This window comes from Sarcophilus harrisii, chromosome 2 (assembly GCF_902635505.1).
Source record: "Sarcophilus harrisii chromosome 2, mSarHar1.11, whole genome shotgun sequence".
In the NCBI taxonomy this organism is placed as follows: Eukaryota; Metazoa; Chordata; class Mammalia; order Dasyuromorphia; family Dasyuridae; genus Sarcophilus; species Sarcophilus harrisii.
The window spans coordinates 138,304,132-138,327,799 of record NC_045427.1 but is presented as its reverse complement, the minus strand read 5'-3'; the positions used below and the strand labels follow the sequence as shown (position 1 = coordinate 138,327,799).

The 23,668-nt window shown below is 34.0% G+C and overlaps 1 protein-coding gene across 2 annotated transcripts in view; it reads right to left on the bottom strand.

Annotated features, from left to right (window-relative positions):
• KIF13B (kinesin family member 13B) overlaps window positions 1-23,668 on the bottom strand; it is a 243,715-nt gene that overhangs the window by 69,958 nt on the left and 150,089 nt on the right. For both annotated transcript variants that reach the window (XM_023494793.2, XM_031950913.1), the window contains 9 exons: window positions 22,370-22,532; window positions 20,134-20,280; window positions 16,748-16,897; window positions 14,862-14,990; window positions 10,969-11,139; window positions 9,344-9,501; window positions 6,889-7,021; window positions 3,791-3,937; window positions 2,386-2,415 (listed from right to left, as the gene is read on the bottom strand). In XM_023494793.2, the coding sequence (XP_023350561.1) occupies window positions 2,386-2,415; window positions 3,791-3,937; window positions 6,889-7,021; window positions 9,344-9,501; window positions 10,969-11,139; window positions 14,862-14,990; window positions 16,748-16,897; window positions 20,134-20,280; window positions 22,370-22,532 (1,228 nt within the window). The remainder of the gene's footprint in view (window positions 1-2,385; window positions 2,416-3,790; window positions 3,938-6,888; window positions 7,022-9,343; window positions 9,502-10,968; window positions 11,140-14,861; window positions 14,991-16,747; window positions 16,898-20,133; window positions 20,281-22,369; window positions 22,533-23,668) is intronic.

The window sequence follows — 23,668 nt, the reverse complement described above, 5'->3', positions numbered from 1 at the left end:
AGCCCAAACCACACAATGCTGTACTTTCTTAGGCTGTGAAAAGTGTGATTAAGACTGAAGCAGAAATCAGATGCTTATTTTTCAGGCATGTTGCAGAAAAAATGATTGTCCTGGACAGGAGGCTGAATTTGGCCACAATGAATATCTCTAAGAATTCTAGGAACTTCCATTCTAGGAATATCTCACTAGTTTTAGCCACTTTGTTCTATATACATAACATCACTATTTGAAGTGAATGAAAAAAATAGCCTCCCCAAAATAACTTACTACCTTAAAGACAAAACTAAAACTACATCTTGACAAATCTTGAGGGTAAAAGATGCCAATCTCTCTCTCTCTCTTTTTTTTTTTTAAGTTAGGCAAATTTTTTTTAGTACTAAATAATTGCTCCATTTCAGGCAAGATTACACTTTTTCAGCATTATAATCTCTGTGGAGAGATAAAGAATTATATTCATCTAAAGAACTCATTAGTTTCCTTCCCTTATAGGTACATATAACTGGATAGAAAATTTTCTAATCTTAGAAATAATCAAATTTATAACAGTGATTTATAAAATTTGTGATAAGTAATTTTCATGTCAGAGAAACTCATAGTAATTAGCACACTAAAATATAATTTGTACAAGATAATATAAATTTTTAGTAAGTTTGCTCAGAGCAATAGTATTAGAAATATGAAGATAGAAGAAAGGATAAAAATAATATAATACATGCTGATTTATATCAAATTTTCTTGACCATGGAAATCTCAAATAATAAAGCACATTTATACTTTGTTAAGACAACTACAGTAAATTCAAAACAATCACATTAAAAGTCAACAAGCACCTGAAAAATGCCTTCTCAATTATGAAATATTAAAATATACTTAATCTGAATTTAAAATACATTTTATCATATTGTAATTTTAGTAATACATGGACAGTAACTATTGTGAAACAAACACTTGATTAACCAGAGCACGTGCTCAGTCATACCATAATAGTTTACAGGACACTAAATAGAATAAATCATTCTCCACGTACTCTCCCTTTGAGATTATTTAATCTGCATTTAGGTGTTTGGATATTGTCTCCACCTATTAAAATTGTGAGCTCCTGCAGAGCAGGCACTGTTTTCACTTTTCTTTGCATCCCCATACTTAGCACAGTGTGTAGCATATATTAGGTACTTAATAAAGTTTTAATAGTGTTTAAAGAAGAAAACCAAAACCTCTTTCATCCATGCCATTTCATTAGTGAACTGATTTCAGCAAGTTAGAGAAGTTCCATATGTCAGTGACTTACAAATTTGATTATTTCTATTACAATTTGATTATTTCTAAGATTGGTAAAAAAATTTACTCAGTTATTCAACAGAGGACACTTATTATGTGCAAAACACTCTAATTCTTAGGCTGTTTGAAAAAATAATGCATATTTTATATTTCCTGATGCACTTGGTACCCTGGAGTCTCGGAACAGAGGGAGATGATGATTGGTTGACTTGGGTTCTAGCCCTAGTTGAAATTAACTAACTAACAGCAGAAAAGAGCTGACCCAAAGCTCAAGCAGGGAAGAGAGAGGGAAATAAAATTCCTTCCTGATAAGAGGGGATTTGCTAGGAAACTTATGATTTTGGCAAAGTGGGAAGAACTATGTAATGAAATTTTGAGAGAATTTTGAGAAAATTTGAGGGCAAAAGGACAAAACTTCCCTGTCTAACAGTACAAGAACCTCTAGCAGTGAAAGACCTGTCTAGCCCTCCCTGGCTATTAAACATCAAGGAGGTTTAAGAAATATAATTTTTGATCTTCCCCATTACATTAAAAGGATTAAACTGAGTTTACTTTTGGAGTCATTTTTTGAGTATGAATAAGATAGTTTTAAGTGCCACCTGCTCTCAATGATCAATTATAATTCCAGAGAACTAGTGAAGCATATATCCTGGTAGAGAGGTGGTGGAATAAATAAGCTTAATGGGATACATATTTTTGGCTATGGCCAATATGTTTTTTTGCTTGACTAAGCATATGTAAGTATCAGTTACAAGGTTTTTTCCTCTTTGGGTTGTAAGAAGGGAGGAGCACAAAGAAGGAAAGAGGGAAAATGTTTTTGAATTGAAAAAAAAAATTTAATCTGAAACAATTTAAAAGCTCAAAGTTATTCTCCCTCCTCGCTTCCATCCCATTTTCTGGGACCCAAGACATCTTTAATAGGATAAAAAGTTGCTGAGTCCCAAAAGCAAAAAAATACCAAAACAAATGCATCTTGAATTAACTTATTATTTAATCTAATGAGTCCCAAGTGTACAACATACTTGTCTTTACATAGAATCTAATACTGTATAATTGTGTATTTGAAAATAATACATTTTGATAATAGAAATAGTGGGTAGAGTTTACCTGATAGCTGTCCATGTCATCTTCTTCCTCCTGAAGAAAAACGAAATAAAAAAAGAAAGAAAACCAAAAACTATCAAAATCTTAAATTTGCTTTATCTATAAAAGGATGGCCTCATTATTTATGGCCTAAGGGGATCATGAGGATTAAAAAACTGAGTTATTCAATAAGGCATAAAAAAAAAAAAAAAAAAAAGATGAGTACACTAACTTTCAACCTTCTTAAAGCATGTATTGTCAAGTTGGTTTTGCAAGTCTATATTTTAACTGAAATGCACTGGCCAAATTCAGTCAATTGAGAGAAGCTACAAGTGGAAAAAAAAGCAAAAAAAAATCAGAATATTTTAGGACCAAAAATTGTGAATGTATGCACAAACCATAAAGATAAAACTTTTCAAAGCCTGCATATCTTAAAGTTCAACCCATCTTTAAAAGCACTTCTTATTTCAGATGCTTCCTACTCACTAAGCTGAAAAGAGTAAGCAGGGTAAGAAGCCAACTCTTCTGGGCCCAAAGTGGACAAAGAAGGCTGGAGAGTCTGAAAACAGGAAAAAAGTTCTAGTGGGGCTGCAGTGATCAGGCTGATTCTGCATAAACACACTGTGGTCCATGTAATTGCTTTCCCAGAATTTCCCAGAATATTCCCAAGTTATCAAGGTAATGATAGGGCCTCGGTCTGTTATGATACAGGCTCTCTCATTTGTTTTTGGAATTTTGGCAGAAAAGTGACTGATTAAGGGTAAGCTATTATCTAATTCCCACTGTCGTCAAAAAAATGAAACTTGGAAATATTATTTTATATAGTATTGCTCAAAAATGAAGTCTTAACTTTTTCTTTTACTGATTTGAGTCTCAATCTTTTCACATATTTTATCTCTTTTTAAAATTAAGTTAATAAATTTTATGGTTTGATTAATTACTTTTCTCTTAGGCCCTTAGGGATTTTTTGTTTCCTGATGTTCTGAATTAAATGTCTGGGCTTCTAACAAGAAGGTATGGTACTTATCAGGCTTTCTCCAGGAACCTGTATGGCATTTTTTCCTGCTGGGTTTATATCCTCACCCACTAGAGGAAATTAAGTGCCTATTGGAAATTAGCTTGAATAATCCAGTAGGAGGTAGATGCATTGGGTTAGGAGATCTGACAAGACTAATCACTATTAGGGTTTCTGGCTATAGAAATGTTTTAACTCTTATCCTACCACTATTCTCGATGAATCTCTATAATAGTCTAGCAAACTGATTTCATCAAAATGCTACAAACTTAAAAAACATTTAAGGAAAATAAGAGCATACATTGACAGAATCATCCTCAAAAAGAAAATTTTCTAAGATGTTCTAATGATGACCTTGACTAGATTTTTTTGACTATTTTCCCAATGAGAACATTAAAACTCAATGGCACTTACATGGAAAATCTCATGAGTCTTTGGGGATCGCAGAGGTCTTATTTTTACACATCCTACGCCAACAGACATTATGGATTCCTCCATTAGTGGTAAAGTTCCAGAATCCTGCACAGACTTCACTTCAACCTGAATTCGTCGTGACTGCCCCTATGTCAGAAACAATTTTAAAAAATCAAGGATACTAAAATCATCAAAAGACTTGGTAGGGGAGACCTCTACAGGTAGAAGTTCAGAAGACTGCTGGCTTGGGATCACTAAACATTTCAAAATATAAAAACAAAATAATTTTAAAATGAGGGTGTAACAAAAATAATCAGTAAGGAAAACTCACTTCAGGAGTAAGTTTTTAGTACACAAGGCTAATACAGTGAGATTTGTGCATATTTTCCAAGAAACAGAATTTTAAAACATTCCAAATTATACTCTTCAAAATTAGTTTATAATTTTAGAACCCTAAAAATGGAAATGAGAAAACATATGAATCTACAGTTTCAAGTAAGCTGTCTTCCTCTCCCTCCAACAGTCTCCAGTTGCCTAAGGCTTTGTCTTTTCACAAAAATCAAGTTGGGCACTGATTGATCCTACTTGATTTGATTTGGACAGATGGGATACAGATGACTCTTGATTTAATATTTATCCATGCATATTATATCAAATGTTCTCTAAGAAAATAAAATTTGATAATGGTCTCACATAGTTTCATTCATATTCAAAGACTTATAGTTTTTTGGTGATTTATCATTGGGGTTTTGGGGGAGAGAGATAAGGGAAAGGGGCAAGTTTAACCAAACAAAAAAATCTGACCTATACCCCAAGAGATTAAACAACATTATAGCTAAAAAATGTGAGGCTATGTTAATTTTACTCCCTACATGGCACACACAATGATAGACTTTAGACACTAATAAATAATTCTATATAAGGAACTTAAAAATTCAATTGCCAAACTGGACAAAATTGCATTTACCAAAAAGAAAAAAATTCTCAATTTAAAAGCCCTCTAAACAACATTTAAGGAAAAGCCAAATTAGCTACTAAGTGAATTCTACTAAATAACTGTCCACCTCTAAACTTCTAGATCTAAACTGTTCTGTTTTTAAAGTCCTTCATAACCTTGTCCCAACTTCTTTCTGGTTCCCTCCCTGTACCTTGAGATGGTTTCCTTATACTCACCAACAACATTCTACCTGAGATCATGTTTCTGGCCAGGCTGTGCCCTATCCTTTGCCATGCATGATCCCCTCTCCTGGGCCACAGACTCAGGGCAGCCCCTAGATTCTTTTTGACTTAAGACCACTCTCTTGTTCTTCCTGCCCCACCAAGTACTCTCGCTACTAAAGAATCTTGTAGTTAAATACCTTATCATATTTGTATTTTTAAAAATGATTCTGTATAAACTTACACATATATTTGTCCCCTTCATAAGGATGTAAGTTCCTTGCAAATTGTTACATTTATTTAATTTGTCTAACACAGAAAAGCACAACAATCAGCAAGGAAGTTGAATTTAAAGGTATTTCTCATGGCTAACATTCTAATAACCAAACTGAAGCTACTGCCTCCCACTTTTTTCTGATCCAACCAATTCTATATGGTTACTAGAACAATTCTTTTAAACAAAGTTTTCAGTACCCCCCACCAAATAAAAAAACTAAAATGTGTTTGCTATTTTCTATTGTATCAAATTCAACTCTTCCAAGATCTTTCACCTAGCTTTCGATACCTTCTAAAGTGACCCGCATTCTCTAATTACTCTCTAATCCTATTCCATTAATTCTTCTGTTAATTTCCAATTTTTCCCATTTGCTCCACTGCACCCACAGTGGAGTTTTTATTCTCTGCTTTTATTCATGCCATTTCTCCTAAATGAAATTATCAAAAAAAACCCAAAACAAAATAAAAAAAAACACCTCACTTTCTTTTGAAAGTATTCCTTAAGTTTCTCTGCTTTTCTCTGCTCACTTATGATATATGTTCTTTCATCACTTATTTAAGAACTATAAAATCAACAAGTGACTTTTAGGCACAGAGACAATTCATTCTAAAACCTGCTTTTAAGGGATCTATATCTAATGTGTCTAGTACAGACAGCTAAGGCCTCTCTTCCTGAAGATCTTTAATTCTTTAGCCTTCTCAGGCCTAAATTCATTTATTAATAAAATAAGAGAGTTTAACTAGATTTCTCACTGTTCTAAGGTTCTTAGGTCTCTCATAGGACTCAAATTCTACCTTATGTCTAATTCAAATATCTTTTCTATACTTCACTTAAAACCATTATCTCCTGTTTAGGCTTCTGAGGGCACACAAAAAATAACTCCCTCAGCATCTTTCCTCACACAAGCCATTTATATCTTTTCTTCCTTTTAATCTTTTTTCTTAAGATGTATTTTCCATTTATTGAACCATTTTCATCTCTACTTCTCCAGACTTGATCTAATTTCTCAATGTGGTTACCAGAGGACAATAAAATATTCTAATAAAAAATCTCACTAATGCATAGGTGACAGCTTATTTCCTAACCTTATATGCATATTGCTTTTAATAGTACCTAGTAACTTCCCTCCCCCACATGGCAATGTACTACAAACTAATTTTTCCCAGTTATTTTTCCATTATAATCTTTTGCCCCTCTTGATACTCTATTTCTTAGTTATTTACTCCTGATAATTATGTTGCATTCTCCCTGAAGGCAAGGAATATATTTTATTTCTCATTATAACTTTTCAGTAAATAACATAACTTTTCAACAAAATGTGGCAAACAGAAGTTCTTATAACTATTATAGAAAACATAATGAAAGAGAACTGATATCAACTAAAGAGAAAGGTCTTAGCCAAATTAACATTAACATGAAACATTAAACTCCTTGAAGATAGGGACTTTCTTATGCCTTTTTGTTTTGGGGGGGTGGGGGGGGGAGGTAATTCCCTAATACTTAGCACAGTATTTGGTACATAACAGGTGGTTAATACATGCTTATTGATTTACTGACTTTCTTTGCCAAATTTTTCATCTAAATAACAAATCTGAAAGAGATTTTTATTTTGGCAAAGAAGGCAATATTACTATTTCTCTTTTTCTGGTTCCAATTCCCTTACCTGACGTAGCTGGAAAATACCTCCTGTCTGCACATCCTTTGCAGGAATCACTTCCACTGGACAGTATTCACCATTTTCATTCTGTTCCAAAATTTGAACCCAAAATTCTACTTTTCTGGTGACTTCACTCCACCTAGGAATGAATATAACATTTAGTAGCTTTAAAATTGGATTTTCCATTTTAGAGAATGTTTTAAACAGAAGGACAAATTTTATTGCTAATGTCTAAAAGAAAAATCTACAAATACCCAAACAATATGCATATTATCAAAAATAACTATTCTCTGAAACAAAGTTATATAGATACAATCTAAATGCATGAGAATTTACAAAATATTACTATTACACAAGACATACAATTTAGCATAGTGTTATCTGACTTTTTGAAGTATATGGCATAGAAAAATGTGGAATTATGTAATGGAAAAAGGACAGAAAACAGTATCACAGAATTTTAATTTTAATCTTACGCATGTTACTTACAACCTACCTGTATAAAAGGAATCAATATAATAGCTTCTAAAATGAGGAAGTTAAAACTCTAAGATCTTATTTGAAACTAAATGTTGGAATTCCAGGATCAAAGAGTTTACAATTAAAACTGAAAAGTTTTAAAGTTCCCATGAAATCTTAGTAACTTTATGGTTTAAGAATTTAACTATTCTTTTGGTGAACAAGTTATTGATGATATTTACTAGTTAATAGGAGAGTCTTTACATGAAAGTAAAGGTAGATTTTTTTTCCAGAGTTAATTAAGTTTTAGTCTACTTGGAAACAGCTCCATCAGAATTAAGACCTCAGCAAAAAAGGATTTCTGAGTTGGTAATGAATGATGTAAAAATATCATTTTTAAAAGGTTTAAACTGGTTAAGCTATTTTTCAAGGAAACAAAATAAATATATCTACTTCAAAAGCCACTCAAAAATCTTAAATATCTTGAGTGGACATAAGATTAGGATTGACAAATAATATTCAAACTAAATCAACTAAAGCCCTGTGTGGCTAAATGATTTGATCAAAGTCATTAAGTGAACAAATTCAAACTCGGCCTTGGTTTCTTCCTTCACATTAATTTCTGCAAGCAACTGAATATCAACATTTCTCCCTTTCAATACCTTTTCTCAAAGTAAACTGTCTACTTAGTTCACATCATAACTGTTCTCTTGGACTGCTGCAATACTAGCCTCTTACTGGATATTCTTGCCTCTAATCTTTCCCTTTTTCAAACTATCTTCTACACCACTATCAAAATGATACTCTTAAGACACAGATCAAACAAGGTCCTCCCCAGAATAAAAAAAAAAAAAAAAAAAAATTATTGGCTCCTTATTGTCTCTAGGGATGAAACACAAAATTTTCATTCTGGCATTTAAAGTTCTCTACAATTTTGTTCTCACCTACCTTTCCATTTTTATCTCATGCTACTCCCTTCACAAGATCTCTGTTTTGAGCAAACTACACTATTGATTATCCCTTTATATAACACTCCACCTACCATGTCTGTGGTCCACATTTCAAATACATTTCCATCTCATACAATCTCTAGCTGCCTTAAAAGCACATCTCAGATGCCACCCTTCTGCACGACTTTCTTGATAAAGCTAGTTATTTGCATTCTGTACCTCTTAAAATTACTTTTTGATTACTTGTGGGCATGTCACATCCCTAGGAGAAAAGAAATCCCATGAGGTCAAGAAATCTTGGGGTTTTATTTTTGTATCCTCAGGGCCTGTCTTGCACATAATTGGTACTTAGTAGTAATTGTCTGCTGAATTGAAAACTGAATTGAGAGAAACAAATTCATATAGAAGAATAAACTTCTAGTTTATTCTTTAAAAAACGCACTTCCTTAAATTCCCAAACAAAATTTGTTGTTCAGAACTGAACTTCCTTAACCATAATGAAATATACAGAAGCATAAATTTCTTTGGATACCTTCATATAATTATGAAAGACTTTTGATCAACAATCAAATCCAACTCCCTTCATATAGGTTGCTTATATACATGAGAGTAAGAAGTTTCCAAATAAAGCTCAATTAGTTAACAGGAAACCAATTGCAGAAGCTGCAGTGCTCTCTTAAGAGGTTGCTAATTACAAAACAATTCCCAATAAGTTCCCAAGCCAACCTTCAACCATTAACCACTCCATTTGAAACACCTGCTCACTCAACTTTTTTTGCAATTGTTCTTTAAAGCATATTTCCTTTAGGAAGATTAATTTTCTGGAGAGGATCCTAATCATGACTAAAATGGATTCAATTTTCCTGAATGTGCCATTATCTTTCTACAGCATCTTAATTACACTGTTTTAGCACTAGTTCTATTTCAAATGATGGGCAACAGTGATATTCTTTACTGAATAATATTCATCAGAAACAGCAGTACTGGCTCTGAGTAGTGGAATTTAAATGTTTTGAGTTGTTGTTTAAAGGAATCAGACATCTGAAAATCACCTATCCCGAAGACTCCGTGTTTTGGCTTGGATAATTCCCAAATCCCAAAGAGCTGGGTTTTTTCGAGGGTCTGTCATCTTATGGCCATATACTTCAATTGCCAAAGCCCCTTCAGAAAGATATTCAATAAAATCTTCAGAGATGTTGACAGAAAACTCCTACACAAAAGAGAAAGGGTTGATTAATAATAAAGTAGCTTTGTTCCCTTCCCAAAAAGTCCTATTATTGTTCATGCTTAATCCATAAAGCATTCTTTGGTATGAAGTGTCATAACAGAAAAAGATATTATGTGCTGAATCATCATAGTAGCAAAATTAAGCAGTCCAAAGCTCTTCCCAAATGGTCTCAAATTCTTGACGTTAAAGAAATGTGTTTATGTGTGTATACATACATTATACATACATATTCACACTATACTTTTTCAATCACAAAATCTGAATGCTTAACAAACTTGAAAGATGTCTAATATTCATTTTATATGTACCTACTCTTTTGAAATGGCATAAGAAAACTATAAGTATAAAGACTAAATATGACAAGAATGAATCAAAAAACTCTGAATACGAGTTGTTCTAGTTATCAGGAATAATGATGGAAGCAATGGATAGAATCACCAAAATCACAGAAAACTTCTGAACCCTCACTCTCAGCACTGAGCACAAAACAGAAGAAATAAGTTTTATCTAAGATGTCCCATCAATATATCAAGGAGAAAATGATCTCATCAATGGAAATCAATCACTAATGCTCATCAGAACTCACCATCACATAATAAATTTTAAAAAGCTGCCTTTGGATTAGAGAGGAAATGTACTAGAGTAATGGATGTCAGAGATGGGACCTGAACATTAGGACCAAATTTCTATTGGCTGTGCTGTAGTGTCTCTTTAAGATAAGCTGTAAAAGAGCAATTATCAAAGTTATTAATCTTAAGACCCTTTACCATTCGTAAAAATTACTGAATAGGAATCTCCCTAAAAGTTTTTTACATGTAGCTTATATTTACTGATACATATGAATTAAGATAGCTTATTAGTATTATTATGAAAATAGCTTTGACTTTGTGGAGCCATTCAAAAGATCTTGGAAACTCTCAAGGATCCCTAGACCATATTTTGAAAACTTCTAGCATGAAGTACTTAAAGTAAAAATTTCTTAACAATAAAGTGTATTAAATGCAAAATGAGTGAAAAAAGAAAGTGATGCAATTTCTCTGTTGAGAGGTCTTTTAACATGCTGGTATCATATTATTATTATTATTATTATTATTATTATATTTTACTATTAAAGCTTTTTATTTTAAAAACACGTGCATGGATAATTTTTTAACATTCACCTTTGCAAAACCTTGGGTTCCAAATTTTCTCCCCCTTTACCCACTCCCTCCCCTAAATGGCAAATAATCCAATGTATGTGGCCTCAACTAACTCAGTGTTGAAAAGAGCCATGTCCATCAGAATTGATCTTTATATAATCTTGTTGCCATATACAATGTCATTATTTCTAAGAAATCAAGTTCATAAAATTATTATGAGAGAAAAAAAGAGAGAGGAAGAATAAGAAAGCGAGAGAGTGCGCGCATTTCTATTAGTCTTTAAATCAAGTGAAATTTGAAAAAAAATTACATTGCAGTGATCGAAAACAACCATGCACTGAGGCTCTTTGCTGATAGGAGAAGAGGAGGTATCTACTTCAGGTGCAACAATAACTGGTTCTTGCTGATCCCAGAAACTGTATTTACAGAACACAAAATTGGAGAGATGTTGTGGCAAACCAGTAGCTTGAAGTATTTTAACCTGTGGGGAAAAAAGGAATTTTTCAAAATCAGTAAAGTCAAGGCAAAAAGCCTAACAAAAATATATAGAAGGTAAGTATTAGAAGTTTTCTTCTATTCAAGTTGTATAGCACTGTGATACAATGGTAAAAGCAGAGAAAGAGGAGTGAGGAAATCCTAAACTAAATAATTTAACTTGTGAGTATTTGTGTCAAAATTATTACTTAACCATACCTATGCCTAAAGATTTTTGTGAAGATAAAAGTAGAAAGAAGAAAATGAATTTTCTTTGAAAAAGTAAAAATGCCACACTATGCATAATGCTTTAAAATATAAAATGATTAGTGGAAAGAACTTGGGATATCTAACCTGGAGAAGTTAAGAAATCAGCAAGAGCAGAACTGCTTTCTTATATTAAAAGAACTTGCATGTGAAAGACAAATGTTTCACTTTCATACAGAAAATAGATTTAATAGGATTAGTTAAAAGTTGCAGAAAGATCAATGTCAGTTAGTATTAAGAAAGAAATTTCTAACAAATGAAGCTATTACAAAGTAAGATTGGGCTGACTAGGAAAAACTGTTTTCTCTCCACCACCAGAACCACAAGAGGTATTCAGTAAAGTAGAGGTTCTAAATGAGGAGTCTATGGACATCCAATGGATTGATGAACTTCGATGGGAACTGCTTTCCAGTTTTCCTAGCAGTTTATATCTAATATTGAATTCTTATCCCTTATTTGTGTTTATCAAACCCAATATTATTATTTCTTACCGTATTGTGTACTTAAGCTATTCTTTAAACAAATGCTAACTTTGGGAGGAAAATTATCATTTTCCTGTTAATTGTTTACAGACTTGTAATACAGTATGGACAAAACCTTTCTATGGAAAGATATCTCAAATTTAAAAAATGATATCTATGAGAAAAAATTCCTTTATATTTAACTTTATAAGATGATATTCAACTTGCAAAACCAGGAATACTTTGAGAATATTTTATCCTTAAATCTTTAGATGCAGTTATAAAAGTTACCAGAAGGTGTCATGATAGCATAGAACTTTCTGTTAGGCCCTGCTTACAAGTGAAAACTGAAGAATTCAGTGAGAGCTCTAATTTTTTTTAATTGCACATTTTGAAATAAGATCAATATCCTATGACATCCACAATATTCCTCTTTTCCCTTTTATATATACACACACACATTTATATTCCATTTATACAGGATATAATGCAATCGTTCAATGGCAAAGATGCCATTTCTCAAATGCAATTAATAATGCCTTTGTGTTTATTTCCATTCTGTGAGTTAAACTGGATTTTTCTATAATATTCTATGTAATGCTGATTCATACCAGGAATATTTAAGCATTTATTTGGTGGAAGGGGAAAAAAAAAGAAAAAATATGTTTCCTTTTTTAAATTAACTAACTCCTCTCCATTTATTCAATAATTATCTATTGACTGCCTATGACATATATATATATATATATATATACAGAACAAGAGTCATATCTGCCCTTAGGACAAGTCCCATAAACATACCAAGGGCAAGAAACACAGTGATCCAGAGAATGCTACAAGGCTACTTCTACAGAGGCCACCATTCCACTCATACATAATAACTAACATAACCCATCAGATTTAATTTAATTTAAACCCAGATTCCTCCAAATCCAAGTCCACCATTCTTTTCAGGGTACTATTTTTTCTCTCTATTTAATAGTCACCCCATTACACTAGATTACCTCCTTGTGAAAAACTAGTTAAAAAGTTTTTAGGCAAAAGTTTAAGCAAATGTTTTATGCCTAAAAAGTTTTTTTTTTTTTTTTTTTTTTTTTTGAAGGGGGTAGGGATTGTTTCTATATGAATTTAGTAACTACCTTGGAATGACAGTCCTTTATTTTACTGTGCTTCTATTCCACTGTTTTGATTTTTATGTTGGGCCCTCCAGCCTAACTCCTAAATTTCTAACATCAGGTAAGTTTGAAGACAAAATTTCAGGGAACAAGCAAGGTCTCAGATCAAGGAGTTTATCACAAAGTACCCATTTCTCCTGCTTCTCTTGCCAGCCAGCCCAAGTGGACTGAGAACTTAGGAGAGGAGCTGTCCAACGTAACTCTGAGGGCCCAGGATTCCCTGCTCTCAGGAAAGGCCAAGGATTCCCTGCTCTCAGGAAAGGCCCTTGTTCTTCACATCTACAAGCAGAAGCCTGGCTGGCTGAGCATCTCTGTTTACCCCAGGAGATAATGAAGCAGTTCCTAGAGCAGGTCTGTCTTCCCCTTCTCACCTTTCTGTTCTATCCAACCAAAACTGCCACCCCTGAACAAACCCTGAGCTCTGGCTCTGCCAGTTTCCTTAGAGTCACGTGGTCTCCTATCAGCAGATTTAATTTTCTAAAAGTTGGGCAATTTTCTTTTATTACTCAGTCTTAGGTTGCCCCAAAGAACAGCTAGATGACACAGTGGACAGAGCATTGGGCTGGGAGTCAGGAAGATTCATCTTCCTGAATTCAAATGGGGCCTCAGACACTAGATGTGTGACCCTGGGCAAGTCACTTCGTCCTCTTTGTCTCAGTTTCCTCTTCTGTAAAATGAGCTGAAGAAAGAAATGGTGAACCACTCTTGCCAGGAAAATTCCATATAGGGTCACAAAAAGTCAGACATAACTGAAATAGCTAAATAATAAGTTGCCCTGCAAGGCACTGAACCTTAGCTACTAGTAGCATTAGCTTCTCCCACCAAAATGGAGAACAAAAGGCAATAAAATTAAGTTTAACATACCACTATTGAATAATAAGGGTAAAGTAGTCTAAATATAGAAACGAATCAGAAAAGATGGGTTCAAATCCTAGATCTGTTTCTAACTGGCCTTAAGCAAAAAGTAACTTACTCTCTCTTGTCCTCAGTTTGTATATCTGTAAAATGAGATGTTTACCTTAAATGCTGTCTAGCATGCCTTTTGGTTCTAAATCCTATTACCACCATAGGCATGCGCCCATGCAAAACTTCCACTTCTCACTGCTGGCCATAATCTCTCATCCAAACTCCCTATTATCTGTCAAAGTTGGCTTTATCTGACAGTTTAAGGTATTATATCTTTTCAAGATCATATCTATTTTAAAATAGAGGATATAAAAAAAAAAAAATCTTTTAAGTCACAAAGGGTTCATGAAGCCCTAGTTCTGGAACCTAGAACTTCGGTGAAATATGTTAGGAACCTGCAGATCCTGAGTGGTGCACCTTAAATCAAGTAACACTGTCTTTCTCTTCTAATTAAGAACAATGTGAGCACCAGGATGCAAAAAGGAAGAAGTACTGCATTTACAGACCACAGTGAGAACACAGGCTGGGACAAGCACACAAGGAGCAGGGCTGGCTTGGTTCCCAACCATTTTCATTTACTCAGAGAAGCAGTAGGAAAAAATCCCAATCTATATAGAAGTACATTTATCAAAACATAAATTTTAATATAAAAAATTTAGGTCAATCTATACCCTAAATTGATACCCTAAATTAATACACGATAAAAGAATGTCCCTAAAATTACTAAATGTTTTATTTGAGACAGCTCTCTGTACCAAAAAATTTACCATCCAAAAAACCCAAACTACAAAGCCGTAACATTTTCATCTTCTCCCATTCCAACATCCCACAACAAACCATAATAGTTTTTAAAAAGTTCCTCTGATACCGACCCAGAGTTTAAAGTAAGAAACTTACCCTAGAATAAAGTGAGCACTTACCATGCACACTAGTTTGTGGTCTTGTGTGTCCTTATCAAATGAAAACTCCATACCGTCATCCCCGCCAGCAATTCGCTCTCCAATAGCACCACTGATCTGCACCACTTCCACATGCAGCCGACCTGCTACCTAAAGAGGTGAGAAAGAACAGCAATGCTTCTCCTCCTTTTCCCTCTTACAGATCACTATCAGCTTTAGACTTCTACTGATTGGGGCAGACAAAGAATGAGGCTGTGGCTATTGCTCCTGGCCCCCACTGTGCCGCCAAACAAGTCTCCAAGGTTCCTTACAAAGCAGTCACAATTATCCAAGGTTTGCAATGTTTGCCAAATACCAGTGGCTGCCCTTCATTAATCCTTCAAGGCTCAATAATATGTAAACAGATCACAACTCATCCATTTATAACCGAGCAGAGAGATGGTCTTCATATGTTGCTAAACGTATCCCCTTTGTAGTCAATCTGGTGATGAGGCTCCCCAACTTAGTTAATTAAGCCCCCTGATAGCTGGCATACCCCAAGAACGTGGCGAGGCCTGCACTCCCAGTATTCCCTTGACAAGACTTGATAGAAAACCCATTCTACTACTGGAAAAGTTCAGAGCACAGGATCACCTCCCCCAGTGATAAGGCACTGAAACAGTACCTATCAGCATCATTTTTACCAATAAAACTACCTATTTCACTTGCCAGTTAAGAGTGATCATATTAACAATGTTGGCAGTACTATCACTTTTAATATGAGCACTGAACACTCCTCCAGTTATTTGAATTGTTTTTATTTCCTCATTTTGTAACTGAAAAACCATGCTACATACAATGACAACAACAATATAAATGAAAATAACAATTGAAATGAATGCTGAAAAGTAACAAAAACAATTCTGGCCTCAAAAAATACACATACCCTTTCCAACCCAATCCTTTGTATTGGTAGGAGGTTCACAGGTTGTTGGAATCTTTACAAAGTGTTAAGCCATTGGAGTTGATTTGATCTTAGAAAGAGATATTTTGGGCCAGAACTTGAAACAAGGTACTAGGTGGAACTGATAGAAACAATGCTTGTGTTCACACCTCTAGAGAGCTCATAAGTATCTAAGTACTCAATGGAGTTCACACGTTTGGGAGGATGCAGGGCTTAGTAGGGCTTAGTCCGAATTCACAGCTCCCTTAGGGCCAGAGAGCACTCTGGGAGATAACCCAGAATCCCTCTCCCTCCAGAAGGCGGAATTAACCTTTGGGAGATCACATATATAGGGAGCTTTTGAAGCTTGAGCTTAGTTCTTCTTGTGGGACTTAGGAGACAGAGCACTCTGGAAAAAAGCCTACAAGCCCTATCTTTGAGGCAAGAGAGATTCATTGCATCTTCTACCTTGGTGCTGGCTGGAGGCTGAAGAAAGCAGAGGCAGAAGGCAAGGACAAAGCTGCAAGATCTCTTAGAGCTCAAAGCAGAGAGATAGGCCTCAACTAACCGGGCTAATTTGGAAGGAGAAATAAACGTTTACACTTTTATCAGCTGGCTGCGATTTTGGAGTAATTATTTATTTAAACTGAGAATAAGGCTGCCTCCAGAAAACCTTCATAACAGGTATGGCCTCTGCATATGATTTCAGGTTTTTTTTTTCCCCTGGTGTATTGATTGGTTTTGCCAATTGTTTATTTTCTTCCTCTTTTTCTTAAAACAATATATATATAAATTACATACACACACAATTTGTAAGAGAGACAGAGAGAATGAGAATGGCTTTCTTGGAAGTGAAATGAGAAGGAATATATAGGGGACAATTCAGGCAATGTAAAAAAAAAAAAAAAAAAAAGCAAATGTTATCACTACAAATTTCTTTAAAGAAAAACAAGTCCATTAATAGAACATAAGAAAATCATCTCACCTCTCCTTTTTGGTTGATGATTGGCACAGCATATTGTAACTTCACATCATAAAAAAGAGAGCTAAGGAAAACATTGGCCACACCAATAAGACTATGGTTCTCTTGCTCATCATAGAATGGATCAGCTCGCTTGAAGTAAGACCTTGTTACCTTTAATGGAATTCAGAACACAGAGCTCCAGAAATTTACTTAGAAGGCATGAATTCAGATTAACACTTTTCTCTTGACCTATGCCAACAAGAGTCAATAAATGAATATGTAAAAGAGACTGAATCCTTCATTTTTATTGTAACCTCCCAGAATATTAGAGTTGGAAAGACCTAAGAAGTCCTTCAAGAGAATGTGCTGCTCTACTGTAGTGCTCACTGTAAGTGCTTTCATTTACTTGAGGTAAATAAGGTTATTATACTTCCTGAATAGCTTTTGCCTACCCTTTATTTATTTATTTTTTAAATTTTATTTATTTATTTATTTTTAATAGCCTTTTATTTACAGGATATATGAATGGGTAACTTCACAGCATTAACAATTGCCAAACCTCTTGTTCCAATTTTTCACCTCTTACCCCCCCACACACCCCCTCCCCTAGATGGCAGGATGACCAGTAGATGTTAAATATATTAAAATATAAATTAGATACACAATAAGTATACATGACCAAAATGTTATTTTGCTGTACAAAAAGAATCAGACTCTGAAATATTGTACAATTAGCTTGTGAAGGAAATCAAAAATGCAGGTGTGCATAAATATAGGGATTGGGAATTCAATGTAATGGTTTTTAATCATCTCCCAGAGTTCTTTTCTGGGCATAGCTGGTTCAGTTCATTACTGCTCCTTTGGAAATGATTTGGTTGATGTCGTTGCTGAGGATGGCCTGGTCCATCAGAACTGGTCATCATATAGTATTGTTGTTGAAGTATATAATGATCTCCTGGTCCTGCTCATTTCACTCAGCATCAGTTCGTGTAAGTCTCTCCAGGCCTTTCTGAAATTATCCTGTTGGTCATTTCTTACAGAACAGTAATATTCCATAATATTCATATACCATAATTTATTCAGCCATTCTCCAACTGATGGACATCCATTCAGTTTCCAGTTTTTAGCCACTACAAAAAGTTTTGCCTACCCTTTAAAAGAACACTAATTTTGCTGCTAACTATAACAGAAACTCATCCAAGAGGCAGAAGAAAAATTACATGAGGAAAAATTACATATTTCCTTCCTAAAAATAAATGAAAATACCCATGGTGACTATAGTGGGAGAAATATATCTTTTTCCAATGCTCCCAAAAGGTAGTGTGGTACCACATAGATTTGGCATTAGGTTAGGTTGGATTCCTTTAAAATGTGACTACCATGAAGAAGACATTTAAACCCCTATGAACCTTTTTATTTATAGTAAAATAGTATTTACATCACTAACCTTACAGACATTAAGAGAACATTTTGTAAACCATAAGGTCCTATCTAAAGGTATCGTAATTTTGTATTGTAGACTTCACTAAGTACAATCACATATTTATCGTCACCTTCATAATAAAAACTAAAATCATTTGAAAAGCATAGAAGTTATGTCCATTTTTTGTTTCAATTTTACAAATTTTTTCTAATTATTTTATTTTAAAATAAATTTAATATTTTATCATTATTTATTTATAAATATTTATTTTTGTGTATTTCTAAATATAAATAATATTTATTTATAAATTAATATTTAATAAATATTTTAAATAAAGCTGAATCAACATTGATTTATGAATCATATTGGGAGGAAAAAAAAAATCAAAGCAAAAGGAAAAACCATGGAAGAGGTTAAAAAAAAAAAAAAAACAGTAAAGTGAACATAACATGTGTTGATTTACATTCAGTCTCCTTAGTTCTTTTTTTTCTGAATGCAGATGGCATTTTCTGACCAAAGTCTATTGGGATTGCTCTGAGTTACTGAACTACTGAAAAGAACCAAGTCTTTCATAGTTGATCATTGCACATTATTGCTGTTATTGTATACAATTTTATTTATATCCATTTAATAACTTCTCACTTAATATTTGTTTTGAGATGGCAGAATGAACTACAAATGAATCCTGAATTGGATCTCAATACCATCACTGTAGGAGTATAACAACATGGAACAAAATGACTTGACTCCTTAGAAAATTTCCTCAGAACAGATAAAGACACTGATATGAAATGTAAAGTAAGCAGATCTTCACTTTATTTGAAATTGTTTTTAGTTATACAGACATCTCATTCTAAGAGGCCTAATCAAACGAGAGGGGAAATACTTTTGGAAATTAGTTAAATATACTCTGAACCAGGAAAATCAAGGAATGGTAGGTGATTTTTTTTTTAAAGAATTTTTGCTTAGCTATATCCTACAGAACTCTACAAAAAATTTTAACTCCATGAACTAGAATAAGCTTAAAGATTTTTACTACAAAATTGGTTTCCTACTGGGACACTAATACATTGGTGGAGCTGTAAACTGATTCAGTCATTCTAGAGAGCAATTTGAAACTATGCCCAAAGGGCTATCAAACTGTGCATACTCTTTGATTTAACGGTGTCTCTACTGGGCTTATATCCTAAAGAGATCATAAAAAAGGGAAAAGGACCCATATGTGCAAGAATGTTTGTGGCAGCCCTCTTTGTAGTGGCAAGAAACTGGAAACTGAGTGGATGCCCATCAACTGGAGAATGGCTGAATAATTTATGGTATATGAATGTTATGGAATACTAATGTTCTATAAGAAACAATCATCAAGATTATTTCAGAAAGGTCTGGAAAGACTTACATGAACTGATAGTGAGTGAAACAAGTAGAGCCAAGAGAACATTATAGAACACCAACAATAAGATTATGTGATGATCAACTGTGATAGACTTGGCTCTTTTCAACAATGAGGTGATTCAGGCTAATTCCAATAGACTTGTGATTGAAAGAGCCATCTACATCCATATAGAGAACTATGGAGACTGAATATGGATCAAAGCATAGCATTTTCACCTTTTTTGTTGCTGATGTTGTTTGCTTGCTTGTTTTTTTTCTTCTCTCTTTTTTTTCCTTTTTGATACAATTTTACTTGTGTAGCATGATAAATATGCAAATGTGTTTTTTAGAAGGACTGCCTGTGTTTAACCTACATTGGATTACTTGTTGTCTAGCGGAGGAAGAAAGAAGAAAAGTATGGAACACAAGGTTTTGCAAGGGTGAATGATGAAAACTATCTTTGCATGTATTTTGAAAAATAAAAAACTATTATTTAAAAATTAATTATTTAATTAATTGAAAAACAAACAAACAAAATTGGTTTCCTAATTCCTGTGTGGTGCTTATAGGCAACACCAATTAAGTTATTATGCACTGACTGATTACTACTTACTGGATTATCTTCATCACATTCCTTCCACTCTTGATAAAGGTCCCTCATGTCCAACAATCTGTTGTCCAGTTTTTCCAAGGACCATATCTGTTTGCCTTTGCCTTTCCTTCTCACTTGGATTGCAGGTTCACTGAGAAGTGAGCCTCGCTAGAAAAACATGGATAGTTATTAGATGAGGTATTAAAAGAGATTCAAAATGTAAAGCAAAACAAAAGTAACTCTGAATGCACCCTTGTCGGAATTGTTAATATACCCATATTCCATTAATAACTCACACTTATATAGTACTTCAGATTTTGCAAAAACTTTCAATATCAATTCACTAACTTAGAAATGACACAAAACATCTGGCATTTTAAGTGGACTGAAATTTTATGGATCTTTACTACACCAATAAATCCATTAAAGAGAATTAGGAAAAGTTATTTATTTGGTGGTAACCTGAAACACATAAGGGCAGCTAACAAGATTTCCCAGAGTGTGATCAAATAATGTGGAAGTGAATTAACACTACAAAACAAGGAAGAGACAGTAATATTTCCAGCTCTAATATTGGCTTGATTAGAGTTTTTTAATTCATCTGATATACCTCTTGGGAATTTCAGAGGGCTGTGAAATGAACACATTCTTACATTACTACCTTGTGTATAATCATTAATGTATTTGAAAGCTAACAGCAAAGCAACAATGACTTGGGGGCTTCTCAGAAGCAACAATCAAGAATCCATCCTATGCTGTAAATAATTTCTTCTGAATTAAGTTACTTGCTCTAAGAACTCCTTTTTCAACTGTCTCATTTAGCCAAATTATGGTTAAATAGAAAGTCCTACAACTATCTGGACAGTTTTTTAAAGTAAGGACTAACAGAAATGGTTCCCATATGTAGAGAACTAAAAACAAAAGATGGCAGAAACTGATGGTGAACTGCTTCCTGACTCTGATGAAAGGCAGAAGGAAGGAAGCCAAATCTTGCCAGAAGAGGCTGGAGGGAGAGCATGAATAATGAAGAAAATGGAATCAAATCTAGTGGGCTGAGAAGGAAAAAGGCTGAGATGTAAAGTAGAAGGGTGAAAGGTGGAGATGAAGACCACTATGGAGCTGAAATAGTGTTGGCTAGGCAGACAGAATAAAGACCAATGGGACAGGCAAATCAAGTCAGCAATAATGACAACCACACTATAAAGGTAAAGAAAGCTTTGTGGCACTACCACAAGATCATTTCTTAGGCGAGGGATAGATTGCCAAAAAGAACTCAGCTGCGGGTAGGTTTAGCTTATAGAGGACTAAGGGTACTAGGTTCCAGTTTCCCCACCCCTACACGGCAAGGTAATTTTGGTCTTCAACAGTCCTTTCATCAGCGTTCTTTCCACAACTCTAGCCCCTAAATATATTTTTTCATGGCCATGGATCTCAATGAAACAAAGAATGCTTTTAGTAAATGGCAAACAAAAGAATCAAGTTTCAAGTAGATGAATTTTGCCCCTCTATACACATAACTAATAAAAACAAACAATGTATTTCTTAAAAGAGATGTTCACATATGGAAAAGAAACAATTTAAAAAAAAAAAAAAAAAAAAACATGTATACAGAGGCTTTGGCTAAGAATTAATTTGAAAACACTCCTTCTGCCCCCACCAAAAAACAAACAAAAAACAGAATGAAAAAGAAGATACAGCTTTACAGTGGTGGAAACTTATCTTCAACTTATTTATTTGATTTGTTGATTTCTTTTGATTTCTGCATTACCAGAACAAGTACAGTGGGACAAAGAGAAACACATTGCCCCTCACCCCAAGTTGCCTGCAATTCAGAATACACATATGAAGTAAAGTGAATACACATATGACATAAATAGAATCCACAAATGAAGTAAAAAGAATAGTTTTAGAAAGTACAATATCAACAAATGAAAAACGATATAATATCAGTCCAATGTCCAAGTGCCAAAGAGATCCCAAGTAATCACAAAGATTACTGATTAACTGGGTTAATCTGGGTGGTGAAGTAATCAGAGGTAAAGACTTCTGGGGGGTCTTATCATGGGATAACAAAAGGGAGAGAAAAAAGCATTGCAAGCAAAAGGAATTGCACTACTAAAGGCTGGGAAACCAGAAGCAGCAAGTTGTATGTGAGGGGTGGATCAAGAAGTTAGCTTAGAAATCACACCTATGAAAGAACACAATGTAAAGCATTTTTATGCAATGGCATGCTTGATCCTCTTATCCAAGACCTCACCTTCCTGTTAGCATCAAGGCTGGAGGCTGGAATCTGTAAGGTGACTTTATATTCTGTTCTTTTATCCAGTTCCTCTGCAATGAAACTAGCTTCTCTCACTAAGAGATTGGCTTTAACAATCTGCTCTCTCAGTTTCATCAAGCTGTTGTTCAATGTTGCTTCTCTTTTTCAACAGGCAGAACACACAAGATGGAAAAACAGAATATTATATAACATACTGATAATATTAAATTAAAAATAAATATAAAATTAAACATGAAAACGGATGTCCTGTTGAGATGAAGAATGCACTAATAATAATATTCTCACTTGAACCCTTTTGTGATCAATGACATGGCATTTGTGTACCTGCTGACCTTGGATCAACGGTTCAAAGCATGACTACAGAACAAAGTATATTTCCTGGACTGAAGGAAGATCAGGCTTACAACCTCATTAACACTTGGGCAATATTTGTTCTAATCGACCAAAATCACAGACTTTTTCTTCTTGGTTGTGATACTTTTTATTTTTGCTATTTGTCTTTAAATAGCACTGACTTAAGCTTCAACACTTAAAACTACTGAACAAAAAAGAGTAATTATAGTTAACTTCTTTATATGTATTATACAATGATAAGTTATTGTCAAATCTGAAAGATCCACTAAATGGAAAATAGAGAAGATGCTGTAACGACTTACATAGCTAACATAATCTACATGCAACAAATCAGTATGAAAAGTACATTTATCCTTTCTAAAAAGATAAATTAATCAACTGGAGTGTAAAGAGAAGCATATTTTCTTTTCCTTTTTTTTTTGGAAGTGGCAAGAGTAGGAATGTTTTTTTGCATGACTATGCATAACTGCTATAATGGGCTTTGTTTTTCTCTCCCTCTTAATGGGAGGGGCTGGACTAAGAGGGGAAAGAATTTAGAGTTCCAGAGATAGTATTAGATCATAATCATTCTGAGGGGCTAAATTAAAGCCTGGCTCACAGGGAGAAAAGTTGGGAGTTTAGAGAGAGGAGAGCTTCAAGCTAAATAGTGGACAGGTATTTTTGTTCTGTTGGAACCTCCAGGTTTGGCTAGTACAGATAGAAAGGACTGGATATATCCCACTAATCTAAGTGAACATATGTGGATCTAACCTTGCCTCTTTACTCTTTACTCCACTAATCCTAGTCCTCACAACAGACTACTGATTTAAATGATGTTTTCTGTTGTCCTATCATGAATAATACTGTTATGAATATATTTGGACAGTTAAGTGGTACCGATAGGGTGAATAAGATGTTTAGGTAGGTCATAGTGAAGAACAA